This window comes from Melanotaenia boesemani, chromosome 24 (genome assembly GCF_017639745.1).
Source record: "Melanotaenia boesemani isolate fMelBoe1 chromosome 24, fMelBoe1.pri, whole genome shotgun sequence".
NCBI classification, from domain to species: Eukaryota; Metazoa; Chordata; class Actinopteri; order Atheriniformes; family Melanotaeniidae; genus Melanotaenia; species Melanotaenia boesemani.
The window spans coordinates 9,136,402-9,163,186 of record NC_055705.1 but is presented as its reverse complement, the minus strand read 5'-3'; the positions used below and the strand labels follow the sequence as shown (position 1 = coordinate 9,163,186).

The window sequence follows — 26,785 nt, the reverse complement described above, 5'->3', positions numbered from 1 at the left end:
AGTGTAAGAGCTGTATGCATCTTAATGGGAAAACCCAGAGGCACGTATTGGGTAAAATATGGTCAACTGCAGGGGTGCCCAAGTTCAGTCCTCAAGATCTTCTATCCTGGAACTTTTAGATGCAACCCTTCTCCAATACGCCTGAATCAAATGGCTCAATTCCCTCATCCACATGTCATTCAGCTCTGCAGATGCCTGGTAACGAGCCATTCATTTGTTTCAGGTGTGTTGGGGAAGGGTTGCATCTAAAAGTTGCAGGACTGTAGATCTTGAGGACTGGACTTGGGCACACCTGGTCTACTGGAAGCAATAGCATTTAAAAATAATTCACAACCTGTATTCATGTGGATGATTCATGTTTCTCTCAGACCTTGAGCAGAAATACGCTTTAGAGAGTAAAGACAACTTTTAGAAATACTTTCAAATCAGAAACTGTATCAGTAAAGGAGACTTTACTGCGGATCAGAACCCAGTTTTAGACATTTTGGACTCACCTTGTACAACACATAGAGCAGCTATATTCTATCTCATCCAGTCAACTGATTTAAGTTTTTAATTCAGCTAATGTTTTTCCAGTGAGTTTATCTAAATTCAAATTTGTCATCAGGTTCCACACAAATAAACTGAGATCCAACCCAATTTTATCTTCTTTATTGAACACATTGTCAGTTTGCTGAACATGATGCCATTTCCCCCTGTTGTAGAAAAATGAATTACCAAGAGTCTGAGAGTATAAAAGTATAACAAAATTTATTAAAGCAAAATGAACAAAGACAAAATTACTTGCAAGGAGAGCAGTCATCTGACCTGGGAACGAGTCAGCCGAGGACTCTGCTGGAGCCAAGGACAGACATAAGTTTTATACCTTTCTGTTTACCACTGAAGGTCATCCTGAGCAGATAAGGCCAGGACAGAGTGGAGCCTCCCTTCCCCAGAACCTGGAGGTGGGTGTGTAATTCTGTAGGCTGGTGCCATAAACAACCTATGCTATCTTTAAGGAGTTAAGCTACATTCGTATGCACGAGTACCAGCCTGTACCCACTATCAAAAGCCTGAGATGGGGTCACTCTGTCCTCCCCATGAACTTACAGGACAGCATCAAATCAGAACATGTTGCATGCACAAATGGATAACATGGATAAAATGTTGAAAAATGTAAAACGTGTAATATAGGAACAATCAGTGTGAATACAATTAATAAATGAATGAATAAAGGAATGAATAATAAAAGGAAATGATTACAGGTGTGATTGAAATGTATATAAAGAATAATAAGAGGAATGAACTGTCTTTGCAGCAAGTAACAGTTATAATAAAACCATATTCTGCTCCTGTATTGAGAAACAAGGACGAACTGACTTTAAAATGGCTCACATAGAGCAAAAAACTGGAATAAATACAAAATACAAAACATTAAAACAAAGACATTTAAACTATTTGAAACTAAAGATGCCACAGGTTGCCACCTTCGCTCGCTCCAGAAAGCAGCTGTAACATGAGACATAATTACATGAGGTTTACTGGAAAAAAGAAACAGTTTAACCCAGAAAACTTTTACGTGTTGACTGAAAATGAATTGTAAACATAAAGTGAACAACGGCCTTAGTTCATTTTTCCAGTGTGGGATGGCTATTCTGGCCAGTAACCTGTGCTAGAAATGCCTAATGGAGACTGGAAAATTCCTGCAGGTATTTTGGGAACGTAAACTAGAACAGCCATTTCGGGGAAAAGTGGTATTTCTTATTGGAAAATGCCTGAGTATCACAGTATCCAAATCACCAAGACTCTGCCTTTTAGGGATCATAAAGAGCTACCAAATCTATGTAAATATGACCTTACAGTAAAAATGTTGCAGTTATCACTGCTGCCAGAGTTTCCTCAGATTATGGAAAACATACATCCCCTCCAGAACCCAAGAAATGACTGGATTCTAGGCTAGAAATGGTCTCTGAACAAATGTTGGCCAGAATCAGAGATGAGGATGAAAGATTTAAGAGGTGCTGGAACAGCTTCCTGACATACATGTGGCTGGATGGGTGTAGCGACTACCTGGTCCTATCATTTTAGTCGCTCTGGGTGCGGGGGATCCCGGTCATAACGTGCTTCATTAAACCAATGTGCAGACTGAAAGGTAAGTTTGGGGTGTGTTCCTATTTATTGAATGAAGGAATGACGATCTGAAGTCCAGGATGGCGGTCTACAGCACAGGATGGATGGATGGCCCCGAGGTTATGACAGGGATGGAGGTAGTGAAAGGCGGTGGAAGAAGCGTTCAGAAGCGTTAAAACATTGAGAAGCGGTAAAAACTGTGCGACCTATAGGTCACCTGTGCCATTCCAAACATAAACAAACACCACCTGAACCAAACACTGAATAGAAATAATGGCTCCTACAATGGGAGTTATAAAATATGACTGACATGCTGCTGTGGTTGCTAATTCATTTAAATTCCAACTCAATTAGTTTATCTTTAGTTTCATTATGATTTAATATGTAAACCTCTCACTGGACGCGAACACGTAAGAATGTATTGATGTACCGTCTGTTTTGTTAATCACACATAAAACAATAAAAAGTAAAATTACAAAATAGAAACAAAACTTGTAAAGAGAAAATCAGCATGACTTTTTTGCATGAATTAAACTCGTATATGAACTAATAAAGATCATTCTCATCATTTCTTACAGTTAAAGATAAAACATTGTTTTCCCCGAGTTTTCAGTCATTGCATCGTTACTTTGAGACGTCATCAGAGTCATTCTGTTCTGCTTCCACTGAAACATGTAAACCAGAATAAAAGAAGAATCGAGTGTCACGAAGACGGGATGCTCCACATATACTGTCCTCTTCATCATCATCAGGTATAAAGACAGGAACCGTTTTCATGGTCGTCATCATCATCAAGCAGTGGTGATCGTCCACCACGGAGCACCTCACACACAGTTACTGCTACACTGCAGACAATATTTACATCTAAAGATCAGGAGAAGACGTCCTGATGGTCACATGACCACCTGACTGACGTCCACTTCACCACATTTCAAACTGCTTGTGTTTTTTAAAGCACGTCGTGTTCACGATGTTGTTGCTGAAGAGTCTAGAAAAAGAGAAAAGCGGAGAGCAGACGTCACTCATTCAGACACAACAAGATGAATTCAGCTCAGGTCAGATTACCCATGATTCCTCTGGGAGTCTCTGAGCAGAATGAAGGTTTGCTCACCGCACAGTGTTGATGGAGGGATTGATGGAGACCAGCTGGAGTAAATCATCAGTGGAAGCATCAGTGATGTTATTGTGGCTCAGACTGGAACACAAACACATCACTACATTATTTTATATTCTAATGTGTGTTAATGAGAAATAAATCTAAACAATCCAAATGAAACTGATGCTGCAAACATCTGTAAACATGGTCCTGCAGAACAAATCATTTTCCTCTAGAAGAACTTTGTCCACATCCTACAGACACGAGCTGGGACATAAGTCTCTGCTGAACCTGAAGGCAGCATCATGGCTTCCTGAAGGTCTGTTTGGGCTGATAGAAAACTCTTGGAATTAACTGCAGGACTTTATTTGGACTTCTGGATCTAAACAGATGTTGATGTGGTGTTTGTGTTTGTCTCCAGAGAGGGAACAGTTTCTGACACTCACTCCAGGACGTGGACTTTGTGCAGATGTGGGGTGAGCTGGAGCAGCAGCTGGTCAGTGAGCTCACAGTGACTGAGGTCCAGTTCTGTCAGCTCTTCACAGGAGTCCAGCATCTGGACCAGAGCTCCACAGAGCCTCTGATCCAGTGTGGTGTGGCTCAGATCCAGCTCTCCTCCCAGGGCTTGACACAAGGACACTGCTCGTCTCACCGTGTCCCTCTCATTGTTCACAGGAAGCAGGGACAGCAGCTGGACGAGGACAGTCTTACTAACTCTGAACAGGAGGAACAGAGCAAAGAAAAAACAGTCAGGATGCAGCAACATGAAGGTCAACAACTTCCCTCTGGTTCGGCTTCAGCAGTGGTCTTCCTCACCTGAGACGGACCCTGTGTAGAACAGGAAACAGTAGGTCCAGTCCTCTGTCCTCCACCTCACAGTCTTGCAGGTGAAGCTTAGTGTCTTGTCTGATGTGTCTCAGGATGGTGCAGACGGCCTGGCAGTCTCCAACAGTCAGACTCAGAGGTTCAATCCCACCCTCCTCTGGTAGCTCCACATAGGAGGAGCAGGACAGGTCTAACCTGTGCTGCAGAGTCCTCAGCAGGTCTGATGCTGCCTCCTGGTGGTCATCAGAGGCAGCACAGCAGTGGATGAACCTCAGCAGCAGATTCCTGTCCACACTGGGAGGAACATTGATACAGAAACAAAACAATACCAGTTCATACACAGATGATGGTTTACCTCCAAGATCAGTTCTCAGCATCATCTCCAAATACACAAATATTATAAAGACAATATTCAGTTGGATTTATTTGATGGCTGCAGTCAGACTGAGTCCAGTTTTACCTCAGATCCGTAACTCTGTCCAGGGTCCAGAGGATGGACTTTATTTCCTCTGCTGGGATGAAGGTCCCCAGCAGCTTTAGTTGGACTCTGTCACTGTGTTTGAGGATGAAGAGCAGAGCAGCACAGTCCACTGAGTCCAGCTCTGTGCAGTTCAGGTTGATCACATGATCCAGTGACCTCAGTAAACTGGGGACCATGTGACTGGCATGAGCTCTGTAGACCTCTCTGATGGACGTCCTCACAAATCTGGGACTGGGCCTGCAGGCAGACAGCAGATTTACAGAAAGTTACAGAACTCATGGTGATGATAAAAGATGAGCCACAACATTTCAGACAGAAAATATCAAAGAAGATCAAATGATGGTTTATCTGGTAAAAAGTAAAAGTTCTAAATTGACCACCTTTTAAATACAATCCTGTCCAGAAAGGGAAGCAGATGTGCAGCTGTCTCCTGTAAGAAGTGGTTCTTCTTCAGGTTCACAGTGATGGTCTGAGCTGACGGCAGCTGCAGCAGATGATGAAGAAACTTCCAGTTCAGACAGCAGGAGGTCAGGTCTCCACCGATCTTACTCAAGAAGGACAGACTCAAGTTCTCATCCTGGATTTCATGGAGCAGGACCAGAAGCTGCTGGATGTTGTCTTCACTCAATCTGAGGAGTTCACAAATAAAACTGCATCTGTTCTTCACATTCATCTGGATTTAGTTTTGTTGTGAAAGTTCAGGAAGAATTTACCTGAGAGTGAGAGGAGCATCATGAAGCAGCAGTGTGATGAGACTCTGAGCAGGGATGCAGGACTCCGTCAGGTCCAATCGTCCCACTGTCCAGTATCTCAGCAGGGAAGCCAAACTGCTGACAACCTTCAACAAGACTCTCTCTGCTGGTGGAACTTTATCAGAAACAAGATAAAGCTCTTCAACAGCCAGAGGAAGGATCAGTCTGCCTCTTCTGACACACTGAAGCAGGACGGAGGTCATGTTGTTGGAAAGCCTGCATGTCAGAGACGAAGAGAAATGATGAAAAACAAGAAGTGAAGACTGAATCTAGCAGCAGATAAATGAGGTTAAGAGGAGAGAACGTTGCTGAACTTCCTACTTCAGACTGTGTAGCTGTGTTGTGTATCTGAAGAGGAGGGCAGCTCCTCTGACAGACATCCTGCTGGGTGTGAGGGTGAGATCCACTTTAAAACCCCACACTCGGAGAAGTCTCCCCACAGAGCAGCAGGTTTTCCTGCTTAAATCTCCTGTTAATAGCAGCTGGAAATCCAGGAGCTGCAGCAGAAACACCAGCTGCTGCAAATCCTCTGTGGATCTCACAAAGATGGAGGAACACACACTCTGGAAGAACTCTGGACCACAACTAAAACACAGTGAGGGTGAAAAAAAAAAGCTTCAAACACAAAATTACAAACTAAATGATGGACATTTAGTTTGACTGTGAAACAAAAAGCTGATATAAAACTTGACTAAATATTTTAAAATTTATTTAATGGATAGCCCCTTGAGATGCAACATCTCGTTTTCAAGGAGGTCCATAAGAAGTTGATGACACTGGATTAAAAAATAAAAACTAAAAGTCATTTCAAAATTCAGAAATAGCGCTGACATGTTGGTCTGTAGGTCACCAGTTTTCAGAAGAATCGTTGGATATAAACTTCCTGGATTCAACATCTGAGAAGCTCTGGATGGAGGAGCTAAAACATGAATGTCCAGATGATTCCAAGGCTCTTTCCTTTCAAAAAGTTTGAAAAACTTCATTCTAAGAGTCATTGAAGATCAAAAACTCATCAGTTCTGTTTCTAATAAAATCTCCAGTGAGGTGAGATTGAAAAGTGGTTTGTCTGTCTGTGTTGGGCTGGATGCTGGCTGGTAAGCTCCACTACCCCCAGAAATTATTCTCTGTAAGTGTCTTAATAACTGTAGAGTTAAACTCATATTAATCACAGCATTGAAGAATGAATTTACCTGAGCGGTGAGATATAAGGCAGACACTGCAGGAAACTCCTCACTTCTCTCTCTTCATGTGAACAGTCTGTCAGCTTCACTTGTTTCTTCTCTGATTGGAGTTTCAGCACTTCCAGGAGGATGGAGGTCTTTCTCTCTGAGAGCTTTATGGACCAGACTGCAGGACCTGACTGGAAAACTGACTGCAAGGATGGAAGGAGACTCAGGCCTGTTTTAGTCTCACAGTCCTTCATCTGTGAGTACAGATCCAGCAGGAAATCACACTGACATTCAATTAAACTATAATCATCATCATCCACGTATCTCTCATGAGAAGGGAATGATTGATATGAGCAGACTGAAGATAACAGCTTCAGTATCTTCTCTCCTGTCTGCTGTTCTCTCTCTGCTGCTGCACAGAACAGATTCACAAACAACCTGGTTTCTTCTTGAAGATCTGACGTCCAAGGATACAAACTGGAACAATAAGAAGGAAAGTGTGATTGTCTGGGGGAGAGATGTCGGTGAGTTCTGGAGGAAAAGTAATACGTCATCAGCATAAAGACTGATCTTGTGTTCTATATTTTTGGCATGGATTCCTTTAATCTCTTTATTTTGTCTTATGGCAGCAGCTAGGGGTTCAATAAAAATAGCAAAAAGTGAAGGAGAAAGCGGGCAGCCCTGTCTGGTGCCTCTCTGCGAACAGAAGCTTGGAGAAGTTTGATCATTGGTCTTCACACATGCATTTGGGTTGTTATATAATATTTTTATCCAATCTATGAAAGATGACCCAAACCCAAATTTGTTTAACGTTGCAAATAAAAATTTCTAGTTTAGTCGGTCAAACGCTTTTTCTGCGTCTAAAGAAATTACTGTGGATTCCAGGTTATGTAGAGTAGAATAATCTATGATGTTAATTAATCTACGCATGTTAGTAGAGGAATGTCTACCTTTAATAAAGCCTGTTTGGTCAGGATGTATTATTAGAGGGGTTATTTTTTCCATTCTTCTGGCCAAAGCTTTGCTAATTATTTTGAGATCTACATTTATTAATGAAATTGGACGGTAACTGGATGGAAGTGTCGGGTCTTTTCCTGGTTTTAATAGTACAGTAATATTAGCTAGGTTCATATTTGAAGGTATTTTTTGTTTTTCCTTTATTTCTAATATCATATTGTAGAAAGTGGGTGCCAGCATTGTCCAGAATTCTTTGTAGAATTCTGCTGGATAACCATCTGGACTTGGAGCTTTATTGTTGGGCATATGCTGGAGAGCTTCTTGGAGTTCGCCGACTGAAAGGGGGGAATCCAAGACCATTTTATTTTCATGTTTTAACTGTGGAAGATTGATGTTACTAAGAAATTTATCAATATTGTCATCTGCTGTAGTTAGTTGTGATGTATATAATGTTTTACAGAATTCTTTGAAAGTGTTATTTATCTTGTCAGGGTCGTGGCTGATGTTTCCTTCTGGATCTCTGACAGAGGAGATGGTTGTTTTCTCCTTGTTTGTTTTTTACTGATTAGCCAGGAACCTTCCAGATTTGTTGCCATGCTCAAAATTCTCCAAGCGAAGTCTTTGCACCAAGAATTGCGTCTTTTTATCTATTATTTCATTAAGTTCAAGTTTAACTTTCCTTATAGCATTTAGTGTGTGTTCTTCTGGGGAGACATGGTAAGCATCCTCTAAGGATTTAATTCTGAGTTCTAACTCTGAAATTCTCAAAGATTCCTTCTTTTTCTTATGAGAAGAAAAGGAAATTATTTTCCCTCTCATTACTGCTTTTCCTGCTTCCCAAAGAACACATGCTAAAGTTTCTGGCAGGTCGTTATTTTCTAGATATAAGGACCATTCTCTTTTGAAGTAGCTGATAAACTCAGGATCTTTAAGTAATGACATATTAAATCTCCAGTTTCTAGTTGCTTGTTTATTTTGCAGCCTGAACGTTTTGGACAAAAAGGACAAACTGAACATACGAGTTCTGTGTTACTGATGATTAAATTTCACTAACAAACAATCGACTCTTATGAGGAGCCAACAGAGTTCTTATCATTCACATCATTTCAGGTTTATAAACCTACAGTGAAAATATCTAAAATATCAGACTCAAAGAAAACAACTGGAAGAAAAACTTGATCTAATAATAATATTAATAATAATAATAATAATAATAATAATAATAATAATAATTGTGATGACTTCAAAAACCACCAAAAAAAAGTCACTGAGAGGCTGAAGTTGGGCCTTTCCTCTTTGTCCGACCCGCACATAAAAAATCCGCTGAGATCCAAAATTATACGTTTTATAACTTTATTGCAAAAGAATAAATTTAACTTAATACAACATGTACTAACTTAATCCAAAGGCAAAGAAATAAATCACAGCGATTAACTAAGGTGGCGGTCAACAAAGAATACGGCGACCCACACACCCTCTCTCTACCAGACCAAAAAACACACACACACACATCACAGGTGTCTTAATTAAACTAGAGAATCACTGCCAATTACCAAGTGACCAACCCAAACCATAATCACTGTAATAAATTAATACAAAACAACCCAATAAACAGAAAATACAACATTTAACATTCTTAATATTTATGGCTCCCACTATGAGGAGCCGACAGAGTTTTTATCTTTCACATCATTTCAGGTTTATAAACCTACAGTGAAAATATCTAAAATATCAGAATCAAAGAAAACAACTGGAAGAAAAACTTGATTTAATAATAATAATAATAATAATAATAATAATAATAATAATAATAATAATAATAATAAAACACATCTCAGCTTGTAAAGAGTTAATCATGGAAAGAAGAATGAATTTACCTGAGCTCTGAGATATAAGGCAGACACTGCAGGAAACTCCTCACTTCTCTCTCTTCATGTGAGCAGTCTGTCAGCTCCACTTGTTTCTTCTCTAATTGGAGTTTCAGCACTTCCAGGAGGATGGAGGTCTTTCTCTCTGAGAGCTTTATGGACCAGACTGCAGGAGCTGACTGGAAAACTGACTGCAAGGATGGAAGGAGACTCAGGCCTGTTTTAGTCTCACAGTCCTTCATCTGGGAGTACAGATCCAGCAGGAAATCACACTGACATTTATTATCCATGTATCTCTTATCAAGACAGAATGATTGATATGAGCAGACTGATGATAACAGCTTCAGTATCTTCTCTCCTGTCTGCTGTTCTCTCTCTGCTGCTGCACAGAACAGATTCACAAACAACCTGGTTTCTTCTTGAAGATTTGACCTCTGAGGAACCAAACTGGAACAATAAGAAGGAAACATTTAGTGATGATTTGATCTCAGCTGCATAAATACAACCACACACTACTGATGGACTCCATCTTCTACATGTCTGTCCTGTTTAACATGAACTTCCATGTTCAACACATCATTGATCAGAGCAGCTGAACATTGATTTTAAACTGTTACTGACTCACAACACAATCACTGATCCTGGGACTGAAACCACTGAATTATATATAACAGCTGCAGCTGCTTCATCTTTCTGCTGATTTAACACACATGGAAATCACAGTTCTGCTCCACAATATCTGCAGGTGGAGACACAAAGTGATGAAGACTCATTGGTGTCTGGAATCTGAATGTGTTGCTCTCTATAGAGCTGCTAGGACCTTTATCATACTCAGTAAAGTTCACTCCAGTCAGAAGTGAAAAGACAGATAAATGTAACTTTGTTTTCTTCATTTAAATAGAAAATCATGTTAAATTCAACTGAAAGAGAATCTACTTTTGGTCTGTAACTGTAACTAAATGTTTGATTTCTGTCCAAAACATGTTTCTCTTGTAAATGAGACTGTGTGTCTCAATGAGGCTTCCTGTATAAATAAAGTTTAAACTAAAAAAAAACCATAAACTGACATTTTACTGAGAATCAACTTTACACTTTAAAGGTCCCATATTATGCAAAATTCACTTTTTAATGGTTTTGGAACAGTCATACTGGTCCCCCCGCATGTGTAGGAGACCCGTAAGTGTGAAACTCTTTCAGGCGCTCTCTCTCCCCCCTGCTCCACCTCTAGGGAAGTAAGCGCTGAAATGAGCTTGTTTGAAAGCCTGTACGTTATGACGTCATAAGGGACAATAACCACTCCCCACAGAGCGATGGACCCGCCTACCGGCTCTCAAAGCCCGCCCTCTAAAAATCACCTAGCGCCCAGTGTTTTTCCCTCTTCGGCAACCCTCGTTAGCGGACATGGCTAAGCGACAGAAGCACTGTTCTGTTTGTGGCTGCATAAATGAACACGAAAACGTTTTTTTACTTCCATCCACTGAACCCACGAGGACTAAGTGGATTAATTTTATTTTTGGAGGAAATGTACCCGGAAAACTTCCAAAGGTTTTGCATGTCTGTGGCCAGCATTTCAAAGAGGACTGTTTCCACAACATGGGGGCATGGAAAGCAGGCTTCGCCAACCGTTTGAAGCTGAAGCCAGGTTCAATACCAACTGTCCGTGACACAGCTGGAGAGGTAAGAGCTGGCAGTTATTTTATCGTTTCGGCCTTATTAGTCTGATAGCTTGAAAATATATTAGCACTGTTGTAAATGTAGCCAAGTCACTGTTTCTACTGTTTGTATCCGGTGCCATTGTGCATCAGATTGATGAGCGTAGCTAGCTTTCACTAACGTCCTGTTAGTCTTCTTGCTCGAACTTCTTCAGGAATGGGTTCCGGTGTTCGGGCGTTTGTTTATCCTTCACTACGCTGTAATCAGCGTCTAGTAACCGCTAAGGCCTAACCTGTCAATCACCTCATGATGGGCGATGCGATGGGCGGAGCCAACAGCTGAGCTGCTCCACCAGGGTTCCGCCCACCATAAACGGCACATTTCTGAAGCTGCTAAAAAGAGGGAGGTGAAGAGGAGCCGCTGCACTCAAACTGAGGGTCGATTTGTCCATACCATGGCGGAAATATTTCATTTAGATATTAATGAATGGTCTCAGATTGGGAATAAAGTGTAAAATATGGGACCTTTAAATGAAAGATTTCTTCATTTCCAATAATAAGATGAGCTGCCAGCCTCCTGTAGTGAAAAACTAAGTTTGTTCAACTCTTTTTCAGCCTGAACGTTTTGGACAAAAAGGACAAACTGAACATACGAGTTCTGTGTTACTGATGATTAAATTTCACTAACAAACAATCGACTCTTATGAGGAGCCGACAGAGTTTTTATCATTCACATCATTTCAGGTTTATAAACCTACAGTAAAATATCTAAAATATCAGACTCAAATAAAACAACTGGAAGACAAACTTGATCTAATAATAATAATAATAATAATAATAATAATAATAAAAATAAAAAACATTTCAGCTTGTAAAGAGTTAATCATGGAAAGAAGAATGAATTTACCTGAGCTGTGAGATATAAGGCAGACACTGCAGGAAACTCCTCACTTCTCTCTCTTCATGTGAGCAGTCTATCAGCTCCACTTGTTTCTTCTCTGATTGGAGTTTCAGCACTTCCAGGAGGATGGAGGTCTTTCTCTCTGAGAGCTTTATGGACCAGACTGCAGGACCTGACTGGAAAACTGACTGCAAGGATGGAAGGAGACTCAGGCCTGTTTTAGTCTCACAGTCCTTCATCTGGGAGTACAGATCCAGCAGGAAATCACACTGATATTTAGTGTTTCTGCTTCTTAAAGGGAATGATTGATATGAGCAGACTGATGATAACAGCTTCAGTATCTTCTCTCCTGTCTGCTGTTCTCTCTCTGCTGCTGCACAGAACAGATTCACAAACAACCTGGTTTTATCTTGAAGATTTGACCTCTGACAAACCAAACTGGAACAATAAGAAGGAAACATTTAGTGATGATTTGATCTCAGCTGCATAAATACAACCACACACTACTGATGGACTCCATCTTCTACATGTCTGTCCTGTTTATCATGAACTTCCATGTTCAACACATCATTGATCAGAGCAGCTGAACATTGATTTTAAACTGTTACTGACTCACAACACAATCACTGATCCTGGGACTGAAACCACTGAATTATATATAACAGCTGCAGCTGCTTCATCTTTCTGCTGATTTAACACACATGGAAATCACAGTTCTGCTCCACAACATCTGCAGGTGGAGACACAAAGTGATGAAGACTCATTGGTGTCTGGAATCTGAATGTGTTGCTCTCTATAGAGCTGCTAGGACCTTCATCATGCTCAGTAAAGAGGAGCTGATAGAGTTTTTATCTTTCACACCATTTCAGGTTTAAAAACATACAGCGAAAAAATGTAAAATATCAGATTCAAAGAAAAAACTGAAAAAAAAAAATTATTTAATAATAATAATAATAATAATAATAAAAAAACATTTCAGCTTGTAAAGAGTTAATCATGTAAAGAAGAATGAATTTACCTGAGCTGTGAGATATAACGCAGACACTGCAGGAAACTCCTCACTTCTCTCTCTTCATGTGAGCAGTCTGTCAGCTCCACTTGTTTCTTCTCTGATTGGAGTTTCAGCACTTCCAGGAGGATGGAGGTCTTTCTCTCTGAGAGCTTTATGTACCAGACTGCAGGAGCTGACAGGAAAACTGACTGCAAGGATGGAAGGAGACTCAGGCCTGTTTTAGTCTCACAGTCCTTCATCTGGGAGTACAGATCCAGCAGAAAATCACACTGATATTTATCATCAGTGTTTCTGCTTCTTAAAGGGAATGATTGATATGAGCAGACTGATGATAACAGCTTCAGTATCTTCTCTCCTGTCTGCTGTTCTCTCTCTGCTGCTGCACAGAACAGATTCACAAACAACCTGGTTTCTTCTTGAAGATCTGACGTCCAAGAAACCAAACTGGAACAATAAGAAGGAAACATTTAGTGATGATTTGATCTCAGCTGCATAAATACAACCACACACTACTGATGGACTCCATCTTCTACATGTCTGTCCTGTTTAACATGAACTTCCATGTTCAACACATCATTGATCAGAGCAGCTGAACATTGATTTTAAACTGTTACTGACTCACAACACAATCACTGATCCTGGGACTGAAACCACTGAATTATATAGAACAGCTGCAGCTGCTTCATCTTTCTGCTGATTTAACACACATGGAAATCACAGTTCTGCTCCACAACATCTGCAGGTGGAGACACAAAGTGATGAAGACTCATTGGTGTCTGGAATCTGAATGTGTTGCTCTCTATAGAGCTGCTAGGACCTTCATCATGCTCAGTAAAGTTCACTCCAGTCAGCAGTGAAAAGAGATAAATGTAACTTTGTTTTCTTCATTTAGATAGAAAATCATGTTAAATTTAACTGAAAGAGAATCTACTTTTGGTCTGTAACTGTAACTAAATGTTTGGTTTCTGTCCAAAACATGTTTCTCTTGTAAATGAGACTTTGTGTCTCAATGAGGCTTCCTGTATAAATAAAGTTTAAACTAAAAAAAAAACACCTTAAACTAACATTTTACTGAGAATCAACTTTACTCTTTAAATGAAAGATTTCTTCATTTCCAATAATAAGATGAGCTGCCAGCCTCCTGTAGAGAAAAACTAAGTTTGTTCAACTCTTTTTCAGCCTGAACGTTTTGGACAAAAAGGACAAACTGAACATACGAGTTCTGTGTTACTGATGATTAAATTTCACTAACAAACAATCGACTCTTATGAGGAGCCAACAGAGTTTTTATCTTTCACATCATTTCAGGTTTAAAAACCTACAGTGAAAATATCTAAAATATCAGACTCAAAGGAAACAACTGGAAGAAAAACTTGATCTAATAATAATAATAATAATAATAATAATAATAATAATAAAACATCTCAGCTTGTAAAGAGTTAATCATGGAAAGAAGAATGAATTTACCTGAGCTGTGAGATATAAGGCAGAAACTGCAGGAAACTCCTCACTTCTCTCTCTTCATGTGAGCAGTCTGTCAGCTCCACTTGTTTCTTCTCTGATTGGAGTTTCAGCACTTCCAGGAGGATGGAGGTCTTTCTCTCTGAGAGCTTTATGGACCAGACTGCAGGACCTGACTGGAAAACTGACTGCAAGGATGGAAGGAGACTCAGGCCTGTTTTAGTCTCACAGTCCTTCATCTGGGAGTACAGATCCAGCAGGAAATCACACTGATTTTCAATTAAATCATCATCATCCATGTATATCTCATGAAAAGTGAATGATTGATATGAGCAGACTGATGATAACAGCTTCAGTATCTTCTCTCCTGTCTGCTGTTCTCTCTCTGCTGCTGCACAGAACAGATTCACAAACAACCTGGTTTCTTCTTGAAGATCTGACCTCTGAGGAACCAAACTGGAACAATAAGAAGGAAACATTTAGTGATGATTTGATCTCAGCTGCATAAATACAACCACACACTACTGATGGACTCCATCTTCTACATGTCTGTCCTGTTTATCAGCTTTTCTCAAACTGGGGGTCCCAACATAATTTCAGGGGGTTGCCAGATCACTATAAAAATATACATTTATTTTAAAAAATTAAGATTTTTTTTTTCATTAATGCTCTCAAATTAAAATAATAATGCAAAGACATTAATCTGTGGAATTTATCCATATATTTTTTTTAACACATTAACAAAAAAGTTATTACTTAAAGTAAATTAAAAATCTAAATGTGACTTTATCCTGGTGGGAGAAGCTGATTTTAGGCATGTAACTGCTTTGTCACAGCGGTGAACCCAATCCACCAAAAACCACTTAATCCTCCTTATTTATGAGCTTTCTGACAGTGTTTAAGCCTGACATTTAGAGGATGCTGCAGGATGACCCGTTTGATAGATCACACAATTAACCATCAGTTGTTGCATCTGACATTCTGGTCCACACTCTTTACCAGCTGATGGCGGTAATGTACTAAGTCGCTGCGTGTCCACCGCCAAGAAAACAAGAAGAATAACTTTAATCTAAATAATGGCTGACTGCGACTAGAGCGAGACAGAAGAATCTGGAAAAAAAACCTGCCGGTGCTTTTAGACGGAAAGTTTGAGAATGAAAAAAAACAAAGATGGAAAAGGTTGATAAAAAAGTTGAGAATCACTGCTATAAATGATGAACTTCCATGTTCAACACATCATTGATCAGAGCAGCTGAACATTGATTTTTAAACTGTTACTGACTCACAACACAATCACTGATCCTGGGACTGAAACCACTGAATTATATATAACAGCTGCAGCTGCTTCATCTTTCTGCTGATTTAACACACATGGAAATCACAGTTCTGCTCCACAACATCTGCAGGTGGAGACACAAAGTGATGAAGACTCATTGGTGTCTGGAATCTGAATGTGTTGCTCTCTATAGAGCTGCTAGGACCTTCATCATACTCAGTAAAGTTCACTCCAGTCAGCAGTGAAAAAAACAGATAAATGTAACTTTGTTTTCTTCATTTAGATAGAAAATCATGTTAAATTCAACTGAAAGAGAATCTACTTTTGGTCTGTAACTGTAACTAAATGTTTGTTTTCTGTCCAAACCAGGTTTCTCTTGTAAATGAGACTGTGTGTCTCAATGAGGCTTCCTGTATAAATAAAGTTTAAACTAAAAAAAAACAACCTTAAATTAACATTTTACTGAGAATCAACTTTACTCTTTAAATGAAAGATTTCTTCATTTCCAATAATAAGATGAGCTGCCAGCCTCCTGTAGAGAAAAACTAAGTTTGTTCAACTCTTTTTTAGCCTGAACGTTTTGGACAAAAAGGACAAACTGAACATACGAGTTCTGTGTTACTGATGATTAAATTTCACTAACAAACAATCGACTCTTATCGACTCTTCACATCATTTCAGGTTCATAAACCTACAGAAAAATATATCTAAAATATCAGACTCAAAGAAAAAAACTGAAAGAAAAACTTGATCTAATAATAATAATAATAATAATAATAATAATAATAATAATAATAAAAACACATTTCAGCTTGTAAAGAGTTAATCATGTAAAGAAGAATGAATTTACCTGAGCTGTGAGATATAAGGCAGACACTGTAGGAAACTTCTCACTTCTCTCTCTTCATGTGAGCAGTCTGTCAGCTTCACTTGTTTCTTCTCTGATTGGAGTTTCAGCACTTCCAGGAGGATGGAGGTCTTTCTCTCTGAGAGCTTTATGTACCAGACTGCAGGACCTGACTGGAAAACTGACTGTATTGATGGAAGGAGACTAAAATTGCTTTTGCTCTTGACATGCTGATATAAATCCAGAAGGATGTTAGTAAAGTCTGTTTTAATGGGAAAAAATGACAGGAGCACATTTACTACATCATGAAATCTTTGTTTATCACAAAGTGCTGTTCTGAGGCATAAATCCAGGAATAATTCTTTCTGGTCCCTTTCCAGAGTCTCATTAGACTTCTCTTGGTTGCTTGAACCTGGACCTCTGGAGGTCCTCCTGAAACTGTGTGATAAGAGATGATTTTAATAGGACCGTTTTTATTACATGCTTTGTTACTATACGCTGTTTTAATCTTAAAACATCCAGACTGGATAAAAGTGTGGAAATGTTTTTTTCTATTTACCTGAGTGAGTTGATGTTTGGTAAAACCTCAAAGAGAGCCTCAGACAGACTCTGGCAGACAGGACCTTCTCGGTCCCAGTGAAGGCAGACATTTACCTTTGCAGTCATCCTTTGTATAATTTTCACAGCTCTTTCAAACAGACATGATTTTCCGTCCACTGGAAGGTGCAACTGGTTCCCATCCAAACCAAGTGAGGTTACATAATCTATTTGTCCTCCAATGAGAAGGTTAATCTTCCACAGCTGCTGTGGCAGAGGGTCACACCTGTCATGTAAACAGTGACAATACTTATTTAGTTTTTCTTTTTTAATTATTCACCTATAAATGTAAGTTACAGTTTATTACAGGGGCTGGACAAAACAAGAGAAATATGATAAATAATTTCATTATTAAATACTGAGTAGATCTGTCTTTGGCAGCAGTAACTACAAGTTTTAGAAAGCAGGTCTGGGCGTTTTTTCCTGTTCTTTAAGCAGACTTAGTTCCTTTTAGAAATGCTGATGCTGATCCAGTGATATACTTGCTAGCTGCTGTAAAATTTAGCAAGAATGTTTGATTATGATAACATCTGGTGATTGTAGGAGCCAATCCAAGGGCCTGATTTACGAAAGGTCTGTGTGTGTAAAAACGTGCAAACTTGACAGCACACGCAAAAACATGTTTACAGAGGATTTCGTCTCTTAAATGGACAAATAATGCGTGCAATCCATTTAATGCATTTGCCCTTGGTGAATATGCAACATGAGTGTCTCTACCAGAAAACGCAAAATATTGGGAGAAGTAGATGCAAAATAAGTCAATGTACCAATCACAATGTGATTTACTAAACACGAAACTGATTGCACTGGTTGTTGTTGCATCTATATTTAGTCCATCTGAAAGGCAGGTATTAACTGGCACAACGTTATGCAGAAAAGGCTGCAGTTATTGTTGCAATGAGGAGGCTAGACACCTCAAATGTGATAGAGAGATCATGTTATTGCTGATCATATAAATATTTGTTGAAAGCCCGAGGCAAATATTATTGAAACATATGAAGGAGCTCAGCAATATTTTTTATTTGCCTCGTCCACTAATAGCTATATCACCATCAGGCAGATGGAGATATTTCATTTTGGGTTTGTGACCTTTCTGCGACACCATTATTATTATTAGTAGTAGTAGTAGTATTACTGAGGTATCTAAGCATAGCATTTGTATGGTACACACTTAAAGTCTTTACCATATGGGGTTCTCTGTCCCACAGATTGGATTGACACAAGAACATGCATTCCATGCAAATGAGCATCCTATAGGCAAACTCTATGATTGGAGGACACAGGACTGAGGAATTTTCTTTGTTTAAACCCTATATAAGACAGAATGAGACATCAAGTCTTTAGGTCTTCGTTCTGGCTTTGGGACCTCCAGATTTTGCTGCAGAAATCTGTTTTGATGTCTGAACTTTTGTAATAAACTTCTTTTTATTATTCAAGTCAGCGTCCAGAGACGTTTTTGCCTGAAAGACAATTTTTCCACATCTCCTGATCAAGATACATCATTACTATTACTATTATTATTATATAATAATAATAATAATAATTATTAATATTATTATAAGTAGTAGTAGCAGCAGTAGTAGTAGTATTACCATTACTATTACCATTGTTATTATATTATTATTATTAGTAGTAGTAGTAGTGGTAGTAGTAGTAGTATCATTACTATTACTATGGTTATTACTATCGCTATTGTATTATTATTAGCATATACAGTTGCTGCTACCATTATATACTGTTATTATTACACTGTTACTGTGGGGGGGGGGGGCAATGAAACTGCAACGAAATAAAGCTTCTCTATCTTCAGCTGCACAGATACTGAATTGGCGAGACGTTAGACCTGAGATCACTGTAAAAGCTGTAGTTCTGTGAATTCTTAACAAAATGTGTTTAAATGCTCTACTGCCTCTGTCACTAAGTTTAACTTCGGTCTCAAGCTACCTGGGCCAGGTTTTCCTCATTTTATATGCTAGCATTACTTTAAACACAGTTCCTGTAGAAAATTTTCACAATTCAACAGATTTTCTTACCAAGGCTCAAGCAACTTGCACTCTAACTATTTGGAAGTCAAGAAGGTTAGACAATGTGACATATACTGGTGTACAGAGTTGTTAAAAGGGTCTTGGTTATTACAGAAGGTACAATACATCTGCAGGGCATGTATATTACAATTATGAGGCAGTGGGATTTATGTCCAATCACTGGTAGAAATAGAGGGTTAAAATATTACCTGTTTCCTTTGTTGTTGTCCAACCCCTGTATGTTGTAAAATTAGCACAAATGAGACTAAAAAGACATGTTCATTCATACCACTGCACGTTTTCAAGACATCCAAACAGTCGTCTCATTCCTTCTTCTGATACTGTCACATCCTCAAGGTTCAGCCATATCTTCCTTTCCTTTGACTGAGTGACCACATAGGCCACGGCGCAGCAAGTGTAAGGATCCAGTTTCTCTCCACTGAGGTCAAGACAGAAATCCAGTTTATCCAGAAGGTAGATGCATGCTTCAGGACACTGGTACTCATACAAGCACTGACATAAGAACAGTATGTCATCATCAAGCCGACTGTCCTCAGTGCCAGCCAACGCAGAAAATGTTGTAATCATCTCTTTAAAGAACCACTTAGATGTTTTGTTGTTGTCCTCAACTGGAATCAGACAGCTCATCAAACTGGGGCTCTTTTCATTCATCAATCGACACATGAAAGGAATCAGATGTTTCATGTGTTTCTGCTCCTCAGTGAGGCACTGCTGAAAAACATCCCTGATGTTATCGGGATTCTTCAAAAGCCACACAGCTGCAAAAAACTCCTGAACTGTGTAGTGGAGAAATGCATGTGTAGTTATTGTTTCAGTAACGTCAACTTTTATATCAAGTGTTTTCAGGAAGGAAAGGACACAGCTGTCTTCACAGACCAGTTTCTCCAGGTTCACGTTTTTTTTCTGAGTTGCATGAAAAGCAGTTTCAGCCAGAGACAGGATTTCTTTACTCCTGGATCTGATGAAGGAATTCAGATGTTTGGTTTTTGTTTTGTTGTTTGTCTTAAGACAAAAACGAACAATATGGATGTATATTTCTGTTATGGTCCTTGGCTGTGTCGAGTCGTCTGATGAAAAGCAGGCAGCCACCATCAGTGCATACATGGGGACGTGGCAAAGAGTTAACAACTCTACACTGCTCAGAACCTTCTCCAGATCTTCGCCTAGCGTTGCAGACAAGTATGTTTTTATGGTCTGCTCACTAAAGCCTTGCACCTCCACTCTGAGACACTCCTCAAGCAATGAATCTTCATCTTCATCATCTGGTCTACAAGTCATGATGATCTTTGCATCAGGCAGAAGGTCCTTTTTTACGAGTCTCTGAACAACTGATACAGAGAGATCTGTGAGTCCATCAAAAATGATTTTAACATTGTCAGAGTTCGTCTTGATGTCCTGTAAGACCTCATCTTTGCCTTCATCTGGTTCACTGTACAAACTGAAAAGAAGATCTTCTAAGTTCTTGGCTGATGTGATGGGCTCCGTTTCCCTCATGTCAAAGTAAAACATGTATTCCAGCTCCTTCCTGTCTCCTTCTGACCAAAGTCTCAACAACTCAAGAGTCAGTGCTGTCTTTCCAATTCCAGGTTTCCCAACTAACAGTATGTTTTTATGTGTTTTCAGCAGGTCACTGGGAGAGATTTCTAGTTTGTTCTCAGGGACGTATGTCCTGAGCTTTTTAGGACGACACATCCTGCTCTTCTTGCTCTTAAATTTCTTTATTTTTGAAGGAGCAATCCTCCCTTGTGTTTCCAATACAAGTGAAGTGTAAGACAGGACAGGCTTCTTGTTTTCTTCAAAAAGAGTTTTACTGGACGTCCAGAACTCCTTTGATATTTTTTGAGCTTTTGACTTCAACTTTTTCTGATATCTGTGACACGGCTTTGGTCCTATAATAAAAACAGTGAGAAAATAAATAGACTGCTTGTCTGCAAACGTCTCCTTAATGATGGAGATTCATTTTCACACAGGCTCATTGGTTAAAGAAATCATAAATTCAGTTATTTTAAATAAACAAAATGTGTCACATCATCAATAATTCATATGATAAAAATACCTTGTAAATAGTTTTCATCCATTTCTGTGTCTTCCTTGAAAGAAAAGCAGCTGATCCAGTGGTGCAGGTCAAACCTTCTGGTCTCACCAGAAGCTTCATCCCTCCGTAAATTCCTCTTCCTCGTCATATAAATAATCTTGAGTAACTTGTAACAGGCCTCTTCCCCACTTTGAATGACAAAGTCCAGCATTGTTCTGTTTTTATCATAGTCGTCTTTTTCTGCCTGTACTTTGCTGACAGCTTCATCACTGAGAACTCTTTGCTGATACAAGTTCTCCAGGATCACAGAGAGACCCCTTAATTCTCCCACCAGGTTACATCTGGCATTGGTGACATAATCTAAGGCAGTCTGTGTCGTACAAGCCATGATTCCTGACGTCGGTGTGTTCTGCACACAAACCCAACCTCACTGACCTGGAGAAAGAGATATCAGGTTAAACAAGTCTGGTCTCTGACGTTAAACTTATTTTCAGCCAATCACCTGACATGTTTTACTCGGCCAATATCAACCAAAATAATATACAAAATAAATTATACTGTAGCTGTGATGATTTCTACAAGTGCTGAAAAAGGTAATCAACATGAGTACTTGGGGATTTACAAAACTTGGTTGTTAACACCACAGAAGAGATTAACAGCCTCCGATTGGACCACAAGTAGTAAACACAGTCTGTGATTGGTAGAAACTCTGCACAGATCTAGTAGATGACTAACAACTGTAGCAACAACAATAATGTTTTCAAGCAGGAAAAATGAAAGATGTCATCATATTTGTTTGTCCAATCAGAGAGCTGCATGTGACTTCCAACTTGCTGAGACTCGCCCAGGGAACTGTTCATGTTGAGTCCTGATAACTTTTGTATCCCTGACACATCTCATGCTCACCTGAAACCTCACAGCCAAGGAGCTTCTAAACTAATTCAACAACCTCTTCTACGGATTCTAGATCCACTGAGTAAAACAGCCTTTCTTCACTTCAACAGGACATTTTGAAATGTCACGAATGGCGGGCGTCGGAGGAGGTGAGGACCCAGTTACAGGTAGGCAGTGCAGGAGGCAGATTTAGTGCAGGTAAAGAAGGTTTATTGCCAGGATCCAAAACAGGAAAAACAGAAAGCTTAAATCAGAGGGAACAGGCATCCATGAATGGTGAGGATCCAACAAGGAATAACAGAAAACCAGGAGTACTTATACACAGAGGGAGTAACAGGACACAGGTGAAGTGGATGATTAATCAGACCTGGTGAACTAACGAGGCAGGAACAGAAAACCACAGCACCCAAGGAAAAACTAACTAAACATAACCAGAAACCCAAAAACATGAACATAAAGACCATAACCGTGACATTGAAAGTTGACCTTTGTTCTGTCATCTGTGTTTCTTGTCAAAGCATTTCAGTCATTTATAAAATATTAGTCCATAATGAGGTTTGGAAATTCAACATGACTTCACAGCTGAGTGTAGCTGTCAAATTAATATTTTATCATTAGCCTGTGTGTCATACTCACACTGCGGTGCTGTAATAGGTAGGCTACTGGACCTGGTACAGCAGTTCTCTGTGAATACTTGATCCAGCCATACTGATTTTAAGGTTGCAGGGATTTACACCCTTTGTTTTTTTAGACAACATGTATATACAACATGTACGCTGCATGTATAAAACTCAGATTGACGAGTCAAAAAAATGTAGTAAACCAAATTTACTGTCAAGTGTATGTATTTCAGCTCAGGCATGGGGATGTATTATTCTGCTATATATTGTCTCCCTGCCAGTCCTTCCTGTATTTGTGTCTATGTCCGTCTACCAAAGTATCTTAATAAATAAACTTACACATTGGCCTCAAAAGTCTCTGTTGACGATTAACTCCATCACTTGCTAGAGCATCTCCATGCTGCAATTTTCCTGATCATAGGAGAGAAGAAAAGAAAATTCACAAAAAAGGACCCAAACTGAAAGACCAAGTCTGAATTAACAATTTATTGTTAGACAATAAATTAGACCAGTATTAATGATGTGGAGTCACTGTAGATTTTTTTTATAAAAAAAAAACTGATGCAAGAAAGAAATTTCCCAAAAGTTCACCAGAGAACTGGAAAATAATAAAAACAATAAGCAGATTTAAACCATGTAAATCTTTACAATGTTAATAAAATTGCCCCCCAAAAATGTAGCATAGCAAAAACAGTAATAGGATACACAGAAGGATCAGAATGATCTTGATAGACAAATATAATCACCCATGTCAGCTGTATTTCTGAATGATGCCTTAGGAAAAAGAATAAAATATGGTAACAAGGTTTGATAATCTGCAGCCAGATCTGCAGCTGAAAACAGCTGTTTTCTCAACTTCCTGGTATAAATCCTGATGTTAATTACTCGAGCTATGTCTTGTTCTATAGCGATATTAGTATATCACAACATATTATTAAGCATCATTACTCAAATCAAACCTCATTTTACTTCACCACATATTTATTTTCATTGTCATGCTAAAAAGATATTTTCCGTCCTCTGCCATGTTTTATACACCTGACAACAGAAGGGGAACATGCTCTCTGAGAACACAATGTGCTGCATTCACTTGTACTTGGGCATCTGAAATTTACCCAAGTAAAAGTCAGTTTACACTCATATTTATTAGTATTCTGTTGTCTATACTTAGGGTCTCCCCCCGGGAGGCAGGTGAGATTTTTACACCCTTGTAAACTGCAGCAGTGCTCTGACATTCAGGAGTGTATGGTTCTAAGTTCAAACAGCTTCAAAATTGTTTGCCATATGTGTTAGTAATCATCAAATTTTCCTAAGTTAAAATCTAAAAGCAGATTAGGAAAAAAGCAAATATTCTATGTACTTACTTTAAATAAAATCATATGAAATAGTGAGTCTGCCGCCGTGTGGCAGCACAACACTAATGACGTCATCCAAGAGCAAGTCTCCTCCCTCTCTGTGGTACGTGGATAAAGTTCATCTCAAAGCTCTGTGGGACATGACACTGAAGAAAACAAGAATACAGAGAGAGTATTAATGAAGAACATTTATAGTTATGAACTGAGTTACTAATGTGTCAAAGTTTTTTTTGGTCACCTTGAATCATTCATTGAATACGTGAACCCACCTGTAAAAACTATGTGTCAGCCAAATACTTTAGAACAAGTCCTGTCCAGTTTGCAGTTTATACAAGCATGTCATGGAAACTTCAATCCTACACTAAACAAACAGTGAAAGTGACATTTAGGCGAAGTAGAACAGATCCTCTGTAAAACCTGCAACAAAGTTTTAGGAGGAGGAAACTAAGCTTAATGATTGTTATCATTACCTTTTTATTTTTAATTTTATTCTATAAAAAATAAATAAAAAACCCAAGACGTTCATATTATTGCATCTAAATAATTAACTAAACTAATTAGTTACTAATAATAATAATAATAATAATAATAATGAAATACCTTCAACTGTCATTACTTGAACTCTCAGAAAATATTCTACAAAAACTGCTTTAGATCCTTAATATATCATATTAATATGTTTGGATAAAATATGTAAATCTATTGTCCAACATCTAAATTAAAAAGGTGAAGAAGAAAGAAAGTGAAACTTGTCAAACGCGACTCACCCTCCGCTAATATTCCACACGATTTACAGCCGGTTCAACCGAAGAAATGTCGCCGGGCGTAAATACCGATGTTACGACCAAAAGGAGTGTGTGAAAAGTTTACCTTTTTTATTTATACAAGAGAAATACGCGTTTGAGCTTCTTCTAGTAATGGGAAATATTAAGAGATGTTAAGCTCGAGCCCGTCTGCTCGAGAATGTGACACGGAAGTGTCGCGAGCAATGTTTCGAGGCATAACAGAAGTCACGTGACCACGCCAACCGCGGTCTCGTTATTATGTCTATGCTGTCGAGCTGCCCGCGGAGATTTCGAAGGAACTGTTCAGCAGTGATACTTAAGCAGATCTTTATAATACCAGAAGAGTACTTTTGAAATTTAAAGAGCAAATTTAGCTGTTGACACTGAACTTGTAAATGTTTCTTAACTAAGCTCCTGATTGTGTGATTTTGACTTACTGTAGATTATTTTTACATAGTTGTTGTCTGTGGAACACCCTCAGCCAATTTTTAAACTAACATTAACTTGTAGCGTGGAGATGGAAGGATTCTGCTGTTAGTGTATGCTTGAACACTTGTGTCTTGATTTTTATTAGTGATTATCTGCGATAGTCTTTCATTAATCACATTGACTTCTCAGCCAGGTGTTAAGATTTCCTACCTTCTTTCCCTCCATGTAGGAGATCTGTGTCTGTGACGACTGCCTGTTTGGGAAAGAAAAGCTTTCTGTGATTAGATAATGTAATGAAGCCTTTACTTTGAGACAGTTCTTTACTTTTTCATGATTAACAAAATATTTTTCTCAGACAAAATTGTGTTCTGACCAAAGCAGACAACCACACATGAAAAGGTTTGCAGATATACAAACAGTTTACATAAAGATAAAATAATTAATTACAGAATCATAACATGTCCAAGTTTTTATTACAGGTAATGAAAGGACAGTAAACACCTGTGACCACTAGATGGCAGCAGAGGACTATAATCTGAATCTCACATTTGCATGTTCTCTTTGTAACAATCACCTTACAGATGTTTAAACACAACGGGTCTGAGTTCATAAAGACATATGTACAACTTTTAAATATAATGATGACTGAAAAACTTTAGGAGCACTTACTCGCTTCTTGAGCCATGGCTTTTAGAAATGAATAACAATTATCCAGTCCTACATTTTGGCTGATTTCAGTATTTAAAACCTTCCAAACAAAATAACTAAAGTACCCTGTTCTTTCCTAATCCATGTTATCAATCTGCAATGAACAAATCTTTGGGCTTTATATCACTTTATAATTTATATAAAGTTATTGGACCTCTGTACCTTCCCTAAAGTTACATTATTATCCTTTTAGTCATCACTCCAAAGTATTTTTATCTGTTGTTGTGTATTGTTTTAAATTGATTTAGCTTTTATGTTAAGAACTGATACCAGTTTTGTTTCAATTTAATATATTTATTAATTTGTTATATAGCTGTAGTTAAACTCTCTTTCTTTCTTTTACTTTAATCTCCACTACATTAATATTAAATGTATGTACAATTATTTACTATTTATTGTAGGCTACATACAGTTTTTTGTGACTTTAGTTGCATTCATTAATTTATTGTCTGTCTGTCTGTCTGTCTGTCTATTGTTTAATGTCTCTTTTACTTTGTGTTTGAGCTGCTGCTACAGTGAAATTTTCCACTGCGGGATCAATAAAGGATCTTATTTTATAAATAATTTATGTTGGTACTATGAAGTATACAGGTTGGTAATCACTGTTCGAGATCTACTGAACAAAATAACACAAAGTTCTTAGAATCTGAACTTCTTTGTAATTTACACAATTTACCTAATAATCGTAGTGGTACAAGTAGGCAGTCTGCTCTGACTGTCAAGACTGAAAAAACAACCGCTGTGTTAGATATAAGATATAGGCCTATTTTTTTTTTTTTTTTTTTTTTAAGGCACCACATAACAATTAAGGCACCCAAATGGCAAGCGGCGATACTGCTCCACGATCAACAGGAAAGCAAACGAAACCGGATCCAGAACTGCTCTGATACTGCTGCATTCATGGAACACAG

General features: G+C 38.6%; 1 protein-coding gene across 10 annotated transcripts; it reads right to left on the bottom strand.

Annotated features, from left to right (window-relative positions):
• Positions 1–733: 733 nt before the first annotated feature.
• Positions 734–24,914, bottom strand: LOC121635224. Of its 10 annotated transcripts, none has more exons than XM_041978311.1 (21): positions 24,720–24,910; positions 24,222–24,313; positions 23,962–24,098; positions 22,937–23,008; positions 21,105–21,518; positions 19,317–20,937; positions 16,966–17,229; positions 16,410–16,844; positions 14,290–14,739; positions 12,829–13,266; positions 11,817–12,248; positions 9,267–9,704; positions 6,454–6,909; positions 5,585–5,848; positions 5,225–5,479; positions 4,892–5,140; positions 4,491–4,748; positions 4,022–4,324; positions 3,652–3,921; positions 3,221–3,304; positions 734–3,097 (listed from the first exon to the last, which is right to left on the bottom strand). In XM_041978311.1, exons 5-21 carry the CDS (start codon positions 21,469–21,471, stop codon positions 3,031–3,033), a joined length of 6,651 nt encoding a protein of 2,216 aa, XP_041834245.1. In that variant the 5' UTR covers positions 21,472–21,518; positions 22,937–23,008; positions 23,962–24,098; positions 24,222–24,313; positions 24,720–24,910; the 3' UTR covers positions 734–3,030. The 10 variants fall into 10 exon arrangements, with proteins under 10 accessions (XP_041834245.1, XP_041834251.1, XP_041834249.1 ...); XM_041978317.1 differs by having other exon boundaries at positions 6,454–6,686; positions 9,500–9,704; XM_041978315.1 differs by having other exon boundaries at positions 12,829–13,061; positions 14,523–14,739.
• Positions 24,915–26,785: the final 1,871 nt, after the last annotated feature.